Below are 13,072 nucleotides of genomic sequence, written 5' to 3' on the forward strand. Positions count from 1 at the left end.
ATTTTCACATATTATCCAAGACACACACACATGCAAACACGTGATGGACATATAAATGCATGCAAACACAATGGAGATAAGTCTATATATTTCAGAAACAATTGAAAGTGAAAGTCACTCAGTCGTGTCTGACTTTGTGACGCCATGAACTATACAGTTCATGGAATTCTCCAGGCTAGAATACTGGAGTGGGTAGCTATTTCCTTCTTCAAGAGCTTATTCCCAACCCAGGGATCAAACCCAGGTCTCCCTCATTGCAGGCAGATTCTTTACTAGCTGAGCTATAAAGGAAGCCCACAGCATTTATTATCACTCATCTCATTTCCATTTTACAAAGAAAAAGTCTTTTTTATATTTCACTGGAGTGGGTAGCTGTTCTTTTCTCTAGGGGATCTTCCCAACCCAGGGATCGAACCCAGATCTCCCACATTGCAGGTAGATTCTTTACCATCTGAGCCACCAGGGAAGCACAAGAATATTGGAGTGGGTAGCCTACCCATTCTCCGGGGATCTTCCTGCCGCAGGAATTGAACCAGGGTCTCCTGTATTGCAGGCTGATTTTTACCAGCTGAGCTACAGGGTAGCTCAATAGATTAAAAATATATGAGTTAAATAAGTTTGTAGACATGTTTTCTTTCAATGAGTAAAGAGATTCTTTCTTTGGCACCAGACAATTCCCACAGAAAGGTAATTAATATTATGACAAAACAAAAATACACAACTAGAGAACAGCTCATTAATACTTGCTTAATGTCTCACCAGATAGTGAACATAACATAAACCAAAACCAGAAGCATAATTATTTTATTATGATCAATCCATGATATGCTCATTATTTCTGGAACTGATACAGATACTCTTAAAACAGCCATGGTTTTGAGAAATATTAAAATTGTTACCTTGTTTTGCATCCACATGAATATTCACAGAAAATGCTTAGTCCTGACTCTTACAGCCAGGTATCTCTAACATTAGAGTCTCACCCACATTATTTTGTAGAGGAGAAGACAGGTAAGTTCATCAAATGTATTCTTTGAGGTAAAGAAAGGAAGGCTCAGAGACAAGCTTGTAGAAAGTAACATGTCTCACAAATTACATTTAGATTTGGTTCAGTTTCCCAATGCTCTATACCATGTATTTGTTTTTATTGAGTAATAACAGCTATGCCTTTTTAAAGAGTGCATGCATAAATGTATAATTTTCTGAATATAAAGACAATTGCATATAGAATTGTATTCTATCTTATGATATATTGCAGATGTGCAGAAGTGTTACACATCCATGTGTTCTTTTCTTGATCATTTTCTAAAATCTTAGACAAGAACAAAGGAAAATGGATGGAGGGAACTGCTCCTCTATTACTGGATTCATTTTCTTGGGAATTATTGATAATGCTGAGGACAAAGTGACCATATTTAACATAGTTCTAATTATTTATCTCACTGGCCACTTGGCAAATCTTGGGATGATGTTCCTGATTAAGATGGATCTGCAGCTTCACACACCTGTGTACTTTTTCCTTGGTCACCTCTTCTTCTGTGTCCTCTGCTATGCACTGCAATTCACCCCAAGATGCTCTTGGACCTATTTGCCAAGAACAAATCAATACCCTCCTATGGCTATGCTCTGCAATTCTTGGTCTTCTGTATCTTTGCAGATTAGGAGTGTTTCCTGCTGGCCGTGATGGCCTATGACTTGTATAAGGCCGTCAGCAGCCCCTTGCTCTATGCAGTCAGCATGTCCAGTGGGGTGTGCTCCCCGCTTGTGGCTGGGGTTTTCCTAGTGGGAATGGCAGATTCTCTGATACACAAGACATTAGCATTCCATTTATGCTTCTGTGGGTCAAATGAGATTAATGATTTCTTCTGTGACTTACCTCCACTTTTACTCCTTTCCTGCTCTGATATACAGGACAATGAATTGGTGTTATTCACTATTTTGGGTTTTATTGAACTGAGTACTATTTCAGGAGTCCTTTTCTCTTATTTTATCATCCTTTCAGTCTTGAAGACCCACTCTACTGATGGGAAGTTCAAAGCTTTCTACACCTGCACCTCTCATTTAAATGTTGTGACAATTTTCTAGGGAACTGTACTTTTCTTGTATTTCAGGCCAAATACTTTCTACTCTCAGATCAAGGCAAAATGACCTAATTGTTCTATACCCTTGTGATTCCCATGTTAAATCCTGTTATATAGCCTATAGAACAAAGATGTGAAACAGGCCCTGAAAAACTGGAAAATGAAAGGTGGTTTTAAAGGGTGTACTATAAATATATAGACACACATATATATGTTTGTTGTTTTTGTAAAATTATATTCATGATCCAAGGGAAATGAAATTGTTTCAAATACTATAAAGGAGCAAATAAATATTTATAATAAAATGTAATCTTTAAAACACAGCATGCTTCATTGTGTATATACAATTAATATATAGCACTTCCTCTTTGCTGAGTACTTCCAGAATTTTGCAATTTTGTCAAATATTATGGTTAATTCTTTCATTCAAATATTATTTCAATTACACTAAAATTTATTGTATATTTACTGAGAGACCTTTGAACATTTAGGTCCTTTATATTCTATGACATACACTATATTTTCTACATTAATGACTATAGATCAGATCAGATCAGTCGCTCAGTCGTGTCTGACTCTGCAACCTCATGAATCGCAGCACGCCAGGCCTCCCTGTCCATCACCACTTCCGGAGTTCACTCAGACTCACGTCCATCGAGTCAGTGACGCCATCCAGCCATCTCATCCTCTGTCGTCCCCTTCTCCTCCTGCCTCCAATCCATCCCAACATCAGAGTTTTTTCCAATGAGTCAACTCTTCTCATTAGCTGGCCAAAATACTGGAGTTTCAGCTTTAGCATCATTCCTTCCAAAGAAATCCCAGGGCTGATCTCCTTCAGAATGGACTGGTTGGATCTCCTTGCAGTCCAAGGGACTCTCAAGAGTCTTCTCCAACACCACAGTTCAAAAGCATCAATTCTTCGGCGCTCAGCCTTCTTCACAGTCCAACTCTCACATCCATACATGACCACTGGAAAAACCATAGCCTTGACTAGATGAACCTTTGTTGGCAAAGCAATGTCTCTGCTTTTGAATATGCTATCTAGGTTGGTCATAACTTTCCTTCCAAGGAGCAAGCGTCTTTTAATTTCATGGCTGAAGTCACCATCTGTAGTGATTTTGGAGCCCAGAAAAATAAATCTGACACTGTTTCCACTGTTCACCCATCTATTTCCCATGAAGTGATGGGACTGGATGCCATGATCTTCATGTTCTGAATGTTGAGCTTTAAGCAAACTTTTTCACTCTCCACTTTCACTTTCATCAAGAGGCTTTTTAGATCCTCTTCACTTTCTGCTATAAGGGTGGTATCATCTGCATATCTGAGGTTATTGATATTTCTCCTGGCAATCTTGATTCCAGCTTGTGTTTCTTCCAGTCCAGCATTTCTCATGATGTACTCTGCATGTAAGTTAAATAAGCAGGGTAACAATATACAGCCTTGACGTACTCCTTTCCCTATTTGGAACCAGTCTGTTGTTCCGTGTCCAGTTCTAACTGTTGCTTCCTGACCTGCACATGAATTTCTTAAGAGGCAGATCAGGTGGTCTGGTGTTCCCATCTCTTGAAGAATTTTCCACAGTTTATTGTGACCCACACAGTCAAAGGCTTTGGCATAGTCAATAAAGCAGAAATAGATATTTTTCTGTAACTCTCTTGCTTTTTCCATGATCCAGTAGATGCTGGCAATTTGATCTCTGGTTCCTCTGCCTTTTCTAAAACCAGCTTGAACATCAGGAAGTTCACGGTTCACATATTGCTGAAGCCTGGCTTGGAGAATTTTGAGCATTACTTTACTAGCATGTGAGATGAGTGCAATTGTGCGGTAGTTGGAGCATTCTTTGGCATTGCCTTTCTTTGGGCTTGGAATGAAAACTGACCTTTTCCAGTCCTGTGGCCACTGCTGAGTTTTCCAAATTTGCTGGCATATTGAGTGCAACACTTTCACAGCGTCATCTTTCAGGATTTGAAATAGCTCAACTGGAATTCCATCACCTCCACTAGCTTTGCTCATAGTGATGCTTCCTAAGGCCCACTTGACTTCACATTCCAGGATGTCTGGCTCTAGGTCAGTGATCACACCATCGTGATTATCTGGGTCGTGAAGATCTTTTTTGTACAGTTCTTCTGTGTATTCTTGCCATCTCTTCTTAATATCTTCTGCTTCTGTTAGGTCCATACCATTTCTGTCCTTTATCTAGCTCATCTTTGCATGAAATGTTCCTTTGGTATCTCTGATTTTCTTGAATAGATCTCTAGTCTTTCCCATTCTGTTGTTTTCCTCTATTTCTTTGCATTGATCACTGAAGAAGGCTTTCTTATCTCTTCTTGCTATTCTTTGGAACTCTGCATTCAGATGCTTACATCTTTCCTTTTCTCCTTTGCTTTTCACTTCTCTTCTTTTCACAGCTATTTGTAAGGCCTCCCCAGACAGCCATTTTGCATTTTTGCATTTCTTTTCTATGGGGATGGTCTTGATCCCTGTCTCCTGTACAATGTCACGAACCTCATTCCATAGTTCATCAGGCACTCTATCTATCAGATCTAGGCCCTTAAATCTATTTCTCACTTCCACTGTATAATCATAAGGGATTTGATTTAGGTCATACCTGAATGGTCTAGTGGTTTTCCCTACTTTCTTCAATTTCAGTCTGAATTTGGCAATAAGGAGTTCATGGTCTGAGCCCCAGTCAGCTCCTGGTCTTGTTTTTGCTGACTGTATAGAGCTTCTCCATCTTTGGCTGCAAAGAATATAATCAATCTGATTTCGGTGTTGACCATCTGGTGATGTCCATGTATAGAGTCTTCTCTTGTGTTGTTGGAAGAGGGTGTTTGTTATGACCAGTGCATTTTCTTGGCAAAACTCTATTAGTCTTTGCCCTGCTTCATTCTGTATTCCAAGGCCAAATTTGCCTGTTACTCCAGGTGTTTCTTGGCTTCCTACTTTTGCATTCCAGTCCCCTATAATGAAAAGGACATCTTTTTTGAGTGTTAGTTCTAAAAGGTCTTGTAGGTCTTCATAGAACTGTAATAGCAAGCATTAATTAACTATACAGTCAAGTAATTCCTACGAAGCCTCAAAATCACTCTGAAGTAAAAACTGAGAACTATAAATGCAGCGGAGGCAGGACTATCAAAAGAGAAAAGGCAGTCTCTTCAATAAGTGTGCTGGGAAAATTGTACCACTCATGTAAATGCATGAAATTAGAATATTTTCTAACACTGTCAGATCAGATCAGATCAGATCAGATCAGTCGCTCAGTCGTGTCTGACTCTTTGCAACCCCATGAATCGCAGCACACCAGGCATCCCTGTCCATCACCAACTCCCAGAGTTCACTCAGACTCACATCCATCGAGTCAGTGATGCCATCCAGCCATCTCATCCTCTGTTGTCCCCTTCTCCTCCTGCCCCCAATCCCTCCCAGCATCAGAGTCTTTTCCAATGAGTCAACTCTTCGCATGAGGTGGCCAAAGTACTGGAGTTTCAGCTTTAGCATCATTCCTTCCAAAGAAATCCCAGGGCTGATCTCCTTCAGAATGGACTGGTTGGATCTCCTTGCAGTCCAAGGGACTCTCAAGAGTCTTCTCCAACACCACAGTTCAAAAGCATCAATTCTTCGGCGCTCAGCCTTCTTCACAGTCCAACTCTCATATCCATACATGACCACAGGAAAAACCATAGCCTTGACTAGACGAACCTTTGTTGGCAAAGCAATGTCTCTGCTTTTAAATATGCTATCTAGGTTGGTCATAACCTTCTTCTAACACTGTACACAAAAATAAATGCAAAATGGATTAAAGACATAAATATAAGATGAGGTATTACAAAACTCTTAGAGGAAAACATAGGTGTAACAGTCTTTGACATTCATTGCAGCAATATATGTGTGTGTGTGTGTGTGTGTGTGTGTGTGTGTGTGTGTGTGTGTGTGTATAGTATCTGCCTCCTAAGGCAACAGAAATAAAAACAAAAATAAACTAATGGACCTAATTAAACTAAAACAACAACAAAAAAAGTTCTGCACAGCAAAGGATACCATAAAAACAATGAAAGGACAACCCATAGAATGGGAGACAATATTTGTAAATGATGTTAGCAACTAGGGATTAATTCCAAAATTTACAAACAGCTAATGCAGCTCAGTATACAAAGCAAACAACCCAAACAAAAACATGCACAGAAGATCTGAATAGACATTTCTCCAAACAAAATATACAGGCAACCAAGAGGTACATGAAAAGATTCTCAACACATGAATCATTAAAGAAAAGCAAATTAAAACCGTAAAGAGATATTATCTCACACTGGTTAAAATGACCATCATCAAAAAGCCTACAAACAATAAATGCTGGAGAGGGTGCCAGCTCATTTCAGTTCATTTGCTCAGTGGTGTCCAACTCTTTGTGACCCCATGGACTGCAGCACACCAGGTCTCCCTGTCCATCACCAACTCCTGGAGTCCACCCAAATCCATGTCCATTGATTCAGTGATGCCATCCAACCATCTCATCCTCTGTTGTCCCCTTCTCCTTCTGCTTTCAGTCTTTCCCAGCATCAGGGTCATTTCAAATGAGTCAGCTCTTAGCATCATGTAGCCAAAGGATTGGAATTTCAGCTTCAACATCAGTCCTTCCAATGAATATTCAGGTCTGATTTCCTTTGGGATGGACTGATTGGATCTCCTGGCAGTCCAAGGGACTCTCAAGAGTCTTCTCCAACACCACAGTTCAAAAGCATCAATTCTTCGGTGCCCAGCGAAGAATTTTCTTTCTAGTCCAACACTCACATCCATACATGACCACTGGAAAAACCATAGCCTTGACTAGACGGACCTTATTTGGCAAAGTAATGTCTCTGCTTTTCAACATGCTATCTAGGTTGGTCATAATTTTCCTTCCAAGGAGTAAGCGTCTTTTAATTTCATGGCTGCAGTCACCACCTGCAGAGATTTTGGAGCCCCCCAAAATAAAGTCTGACACTGTTTCCACTGTTTCCCCATCTATTTGCCATGAAGTGATGGGACTGGATGCCATGATCTTTGTTTCCTGAATGTTGAGCTTTAAGCCAACTTTTTCACTCTCCTCTTTCACTTTCAAGAGGCTCTTTAGTTCTTTTTCACTTTCTGCCATAAGGGTGGTGTCATCTGCATATCTGAGGTTATTGTCATTTTCCCCGGCAATCTTGATTCCAGCTTGTGCTTCATCCAGCCCAGCGTTTCTCATGATATACTCTGCATATAACTTAAATAAGCAGGGTGACAATATACAGCCTTGACGTACTCCTTTTCCTATTTGGAGCCAGTCTGTTGTTCCATGTCCAGTTCTAATTGTTGCTTTTTGTCCTGCATACAGATTTCTCAAGAGGCAGGTCATGAGAGTGTGTGGAGAATAGAAAAACCTCCTACGTTGTTGTGGGAATGTAAATTTGTACGGCCACAACGGAGAACAGTATGAAGGTCCCTTAAAAACTTAAAAATTGAGCTAGTGCATGATCCAACCATCCCAATGCAGGGCATATATTCTGAGAAAACTGTAGTTTGAAAGGATATGTGTACCCCAGTGTTCACTGCAGTGCTGTTTACAATAGCCAAGATATAGAGGTAACCTAAATGTCTGTTAACAGATGAATGGATAAAGAAGATTCAGTACATATTTATAATGGAGGATTTGTTGTTGTTCAGTCACTTAGTCATGTCCAACCCTTGCAACCCCATGGACTGCAGCATGCCTGGTCTCTCCTTTCTTTATCTCCCAGAGCTTGCTCAAACTCATGTTCATTGGGATGCCATCCAACCATCTCATCCTCAGTCATCCCCTTCTTATCCTGCATTCAACCTTTCCCAGAAGCAGGGTGTTTTCTAAAGAGTCAGTTCTTTGCATCAGGTGGCCAAATTATTGGCGTTTCCACTTCAGCATCAGTCCTTCCAATGAATATTCAGGACTGATTTTCTTTAGGATGGACTGCTTTGCTCTTATTGCAGTCCAAGGGACTTCATACTCGAAGTTTACCCCAATAGATAGCTTTGCCTCTTTAAAGAGTGGGCACATGACTGGATGCTTTTCTGAATACAAAAATACAGTTATAGAAAGAAATGTGTTCTGCTTTATGATATTTTGAAGATGTGCAGAAGTGTTACCTACCCATGTATCTTTGTTATTTATTTTAAAAATATTTTTCTAAGAGTATAGACAAGAGCAAAGACGGATGGACAGAGACAATTGCTCCTCCTTGACTGAATTCATTTTCTTGGGAATTAGTGAGAACACTGAGAACAAAGTGACCCTATTTACCATGGTTCTCCTTGTTTATCTCATCAATCTTCTGGCAAACCTTGGAATGATAACCCTGATTAGGATGGATCTCCAGCTGCACACACCCATGTACTTTTTCCTCAGCCACCTCTCCTTCTGTGACCTCTGCTATTCCACAGCCACCAGCCCTAAGATGCTGGTGGACCTGTTTGCCAAGAACAAGTCAATCTCTTTTCATGGTTGTGCTCTGCAATTCTTGGTCTTCTGTATCTTTGCCAATTCTGAGTATCTCCTGCTGGCAGTGATGCCCTGTGACCAGTACAAGGCCATCAGCAGCCCCTTGCTCTTTGCAGTCAGCATGTCCAACAGGGTGTGCTCCCTGCTCGTGGCTGGGGTTTACCTGGTGGCAATGGCAGATGCTCTGATACACACAACATTAGCATTCCGCTTATGTTTCTGTGGGTCAAATGAGATTAACCATTTCTTCTATGATTTGCCTCCACTTTTCCTCCTTTCTTGCTCTGATATACAGGTCAATGAGTTGGCATTATTCCTTGTTTATGGCTTCATTGAACTGAGTACCATTTCAGGAGTTCTTGTCTTTTATTTTCATATCATCCTTTCAGTCTTGAAGATCCACTCTGTAGAGGGGAGGTTCAAAGCTTTCTCTACCTGCACCTCTCACCTAACTGCAGTGACAATTTTCCAGGGAACCATTTTCTTTATGTATTTCAGACTGAGTTCATCTTACTCTCTAGATCAAGACAAAATGACTTTGTTGTTTTTTACTCTAGTGATTCCAATGTTAAACCCTCTGATTTACAGTCTAAGAAACAAGGATGTGAAACAAGCCCTAGAAAAAATAAAACTTAAAAGATGATGCTAAATATTTATATTTCACACACAGAAAAACACACACGTTGTGGTTTTTGTGTTTGTAAAATTATGTGGCATTATACAAGACAAAAGAAGTTCTCTTACTAAATACATAAATTAATAATAAGCATTGGTTATAAAGCCAAAATTTTAGAAACGTTACAACTTCCAAATACAGCATACTCATATGTATCAAGAATTTATATATGGCATGTTCTCTTTGTTGAAAACTTTCCTGAGTGTTTTAATTTTGTCACATTGTATTGATTCATTCTTTCATTTATGAAATTCTTTCATTTCCTGTTTCAATTGCTAGATAATTATCATGTGTTTATTGACAGATATTTGAACTTTTTATAAAATATTCTATGGTACGTACTGTATTTTCTGTACTAATGAATATAAGCTAGTGTTAACCATAAGCATTTGCTAACAAGCTAAACATTCATAAGATTCCCCAAATCCTCATGTAATTTAAAAAATAAGGGTTATAGACCAAAATCTAAAAACAAAACTAGTATATCTTTGGATAGATACACTCAGCCTCAGATCTAAAAATCATTCAAGTTAAGAAATGAAAGGATATTAGTAAGAGGATGGAACAATTAGATGGATTTTAAGGTGGACAAGCACATGTCCTTTAGAAGTACGGTATCCTTGTTTGCCACAACATGGAAAAAACTTGAAGGCAGCATGCTAAGTGAGATCAGTCAAACAGTAAAAGACAAATACTGGATCAGATCAGATCAGATCAGTCGCTCAGTCGTGTCCGACTCTTTGTGACCCCATGCATCGCAGCACGCCAGGCCTCCCTGTCCATCACCAACTCCCGGAGCTCACTCAGACTCACATCCATCGAGTCAGTGATGCCATCCAGCCATCTCATCCTCTGTTGTCCCCTTCTCCTCCTGCTCCCAATCCTTCCTAGCATCAGGGTCTTTTCCAATGAGTCAGCTCTTCGCATGAGGTGGCCAAAGTACTGGAGTTTCAGCTTTAGCATCATTCCTTCCAAAGAAATCCCAGGGCTGATCTCCTTCAGAATGGACTGGTTGGATCTCCTTGCAGTCCAAGGGACTCCCAAGAGTCTTCTCCAACACCACAGTTCAAAAGCATCAATTCTTCGGCGCTCAGCCTTCTTCACAGTCCAACTCTCACATCCATACATGACCACTGGAAAAGCCATAGCCTTGACTAGACGAAACTTTTTTGGCAAAGTAATGTCTCTGCTTTTGAATATGCTATCTAGGTTGGTCATAACTTTCCTTCCAAGGAGTAAGCGTCTTTTAATTTCATGGCTGCAGTCACCATCTGTAGTGATTTTGGAGCCCAGAAAAATAAAGTCTGACACTGTTTCCACTGTTTCCCCATCTATTTCCCATGAAGTGATGGGACCGGATGCCATGATCTTCATGTTCTGAATGTTGAGCTTTAAGCCAACTTTTTCACTCTCCTCTTTCCCTTTCATCAGGAGGCTTTTGAGTTCCTCTTCACTTTTTGCCATAAGGCTGGTGTTATCTGCATTTCTGAGGTTATTGATATTTCTCCTGGCAATCTTGATTCCAGCTTGTGCTTCTTCCAGTCCAGCGTTTCTCATGATGTACTCTGCATGTAAGTTAAATAAGCAGGGTAACAATATACAGCCTTGACGTACTCCTTTTCCTATTTGGAACCAGTCTGTTGTTCCATGTCCAGTTCTAACTGTTGCTTCCTGACTTGCATATAGGTTTCTCAAGAGGCAAGTCAGGTGGTCTGGCATTCCCATCTCTTTCAGAATTTTCCACAGTTTATTGTGATCCACACAGTCAAAGGCTTTGGCATAGTCAATAAAACAGAAATAGATGTTTTTCTGGAACTCTCTTGCGTTTTCCATGATCCAGCAGATGTTAGCAATTTGATCTCTGGTTCCTCTGCCTTTTCTAAAACCAGCTTGAACATCTGGAAGTTCACGGTTCACATATTGCTGAAGCCTGGCTTGGAGAATTTTGAGCATTACTTTACTAGTGTGTGAGATGAGTGCATTTGTGCGGTAGTTTTAACAATCTTTGGCATTGCCTTTCTTTGGGTTTGGAATGAAAACTGACCTTTTCCAGTCCTGTGGCCACTACTGAGTTTTCCAAATTTGCTGGCATATTGAGTGCAGCACTTTCACAGCATCATCCTTCAGGATTTGGAATAGCTCAACTGGAATTCCATCACCTCCACTAGATTTTTTCATAGTGATGCTTCCTAAGGCCCACTTAACTTCACATTCCAGGATGTCTGGCTCTAGGTGAGTGATCACACCATTGTGATTATCTGGGTCATGAAGATATTTTTTTGTATAGTTCTTCTGTGTATTCTTACCACCTCTTCTTAATATCTTCTGCTTCTTTTAGTTCCATACCATTTCTGTTCTTTATTGAGCCCATCTTTTCATGAAATGTTCCCTTTGTATCTCTAATTTTCATGAAGAGATCTCTAGTCTTTCCCATTCTGTTGTTTTCCTCTATTTCTTTGCATTGATTGCTGCTGTGTAAAATAATCCCAGTACTGGAAAAGATTTGGAAAAAAAAAAAAAAGAAGTTACTTTAGGTTGAAATCAGAAATTGTACTGTACTTGTAGACTGTTTCAACCTTTAATAGTGGTTACATTAAGCCATCTAGATATTATGAAATTCAGGAGGACAAATACTTTCAAACATAGTCCTTTTATGTAAGTTGTAATTCATATTCAGAATACATAGACTCCTCATCAAAGTGAATATCCAAATGTAGTAGCCCTCTAGTAAGTAAAACTTAAATAAAAGGTTAATAGCAAATAAAAGCATTATGAGTCACCTAAAGAATAGTAAGGTGTAAATGATTGAATTAGCAACTGTTAATGAGGATGTGGAATAAGTATGGCTTTATAATTTACAATTGGATGAGAATTGCCTGTATATTTTATAAAACTCTAAACTGTGCCCAATACTGTAGAACATATACTAATACATTTCCTATGGCTCAAAAATGGCATTTTTTGAATTATACCTAAGAGAAATGGATGAATATGACCACCCAAAGACTTATACAAAAACGTTCTTCATTGAATTATTTGTAATAATATAAAACTGAAAACAACCCCCACATTTTACACACTTTAGATCAGTACTTGACAAATATCCTTAAAATGTTAAATAGTGTATATATTAGAATTTATAGTTCATAAACTTTGTCACAATCCTCAGATTTTTGCTGTATCACAAAAGCAACCATAAAAATATACAGATAAATGGTATGTTCATCTCCAATAAAACTTTAGAGGTCAAGTATACTGACCCCAGCTCTAAATTAGATAAATTACTGTATGGACATCACCCGATGGTCAACACCAAAATCAGATTGATTATATTCTTTGCAGCCAAAGATGGAGAAGCTCTATACAGTCAGCAAAAACAATACCAGGAGCTGACTGGGGCTCAGACCATGAACTCCTTATTGCCAAATTCAGATTGAAATTGAAGAAAGTAGACCATTCAGGTATGACCTAAATCAAATCCCTTATGATTATACAGTGGAAGTGAGAAATAGATTTAAGGGCCTAGATCTGATAGATAGAGTGCCTGATGAACTATGGAATGAGGTTCATGACATTGTACAGGAGACAGAGATCAAGACCATCCCCATAGAAAAGAAATGCAAAAATGCAAAATGGCTGTCTGGGGAGGCCTTACAAATAGCTGTAAAAGAAGACAAGTGAAAAGCAAAGGAGAAAAGGAAAGATATAAACATCTGAATGCAGAGTTCCAAAGAATAGCAAGAAGAGATAAGAAAGCCTTCTTCGGCGATCAATGCAAAGACATACAGGAAAACAACAGAATGGGAAAGACTAGAGATCTCTTCA

General features: G+C 39.3%; 1 protein-coding gene and 1 pseudogene across 1 annotated transcript; both read left to right on the plus strand.

Annotated features, from left to right (window-relative positions):
• The first annotated feature begins 1,333 nt into the window (after positions 1-1,333).
• Positions 1,334-2,280, plus strand: LOC113896508 (annotated as a pseudogene).
• Positions 2,281-8,284: 6,004 nt separating this feature from the next.
• On the plus strand, positions 8,285-9,214 carry LOC113896676 (olfactory receptor 5W2-like). Its single transcript, XM_027548889.1, has one exon. It carries the CDS (start codon positions 8,288-8,290, stop codon positions 9,212-9,214), a length of 927 nt encoding a protein of 308 aa, XP_027404690.1. The 5' UTR covers positions 8,285-8,287.
• Positions 9,215-13,072: the final 3,858 nt, after the last annotated feature.

This window comes from Bos indicus x Bos taurus, chromosome 7, assembly GCF_003369695.1.
Source record: "Bos indicus x Bos taurus breed Angus x Brahman F1 hybrid chromosome 7, Bos_hybrid_MaternalHap_v2.0, whole genome shotgun sequence".
NCBI classification, from domain to species: Eukaryota; Metazoa; Chordata; class Mammalia; order Artiodactyla; family Bovidae; genus Bos; species Bos indicus x Bos taurus.

Excerpts from the sequence above, each read along its gene's own strand:
- LOC113896676 (XM_027548889.1), top strand. The coding sequence starts at position 8,288 with ATGGACAGAGACAATTGCTCCTCCTTGACTGAATTCATTTTCTTGGGA.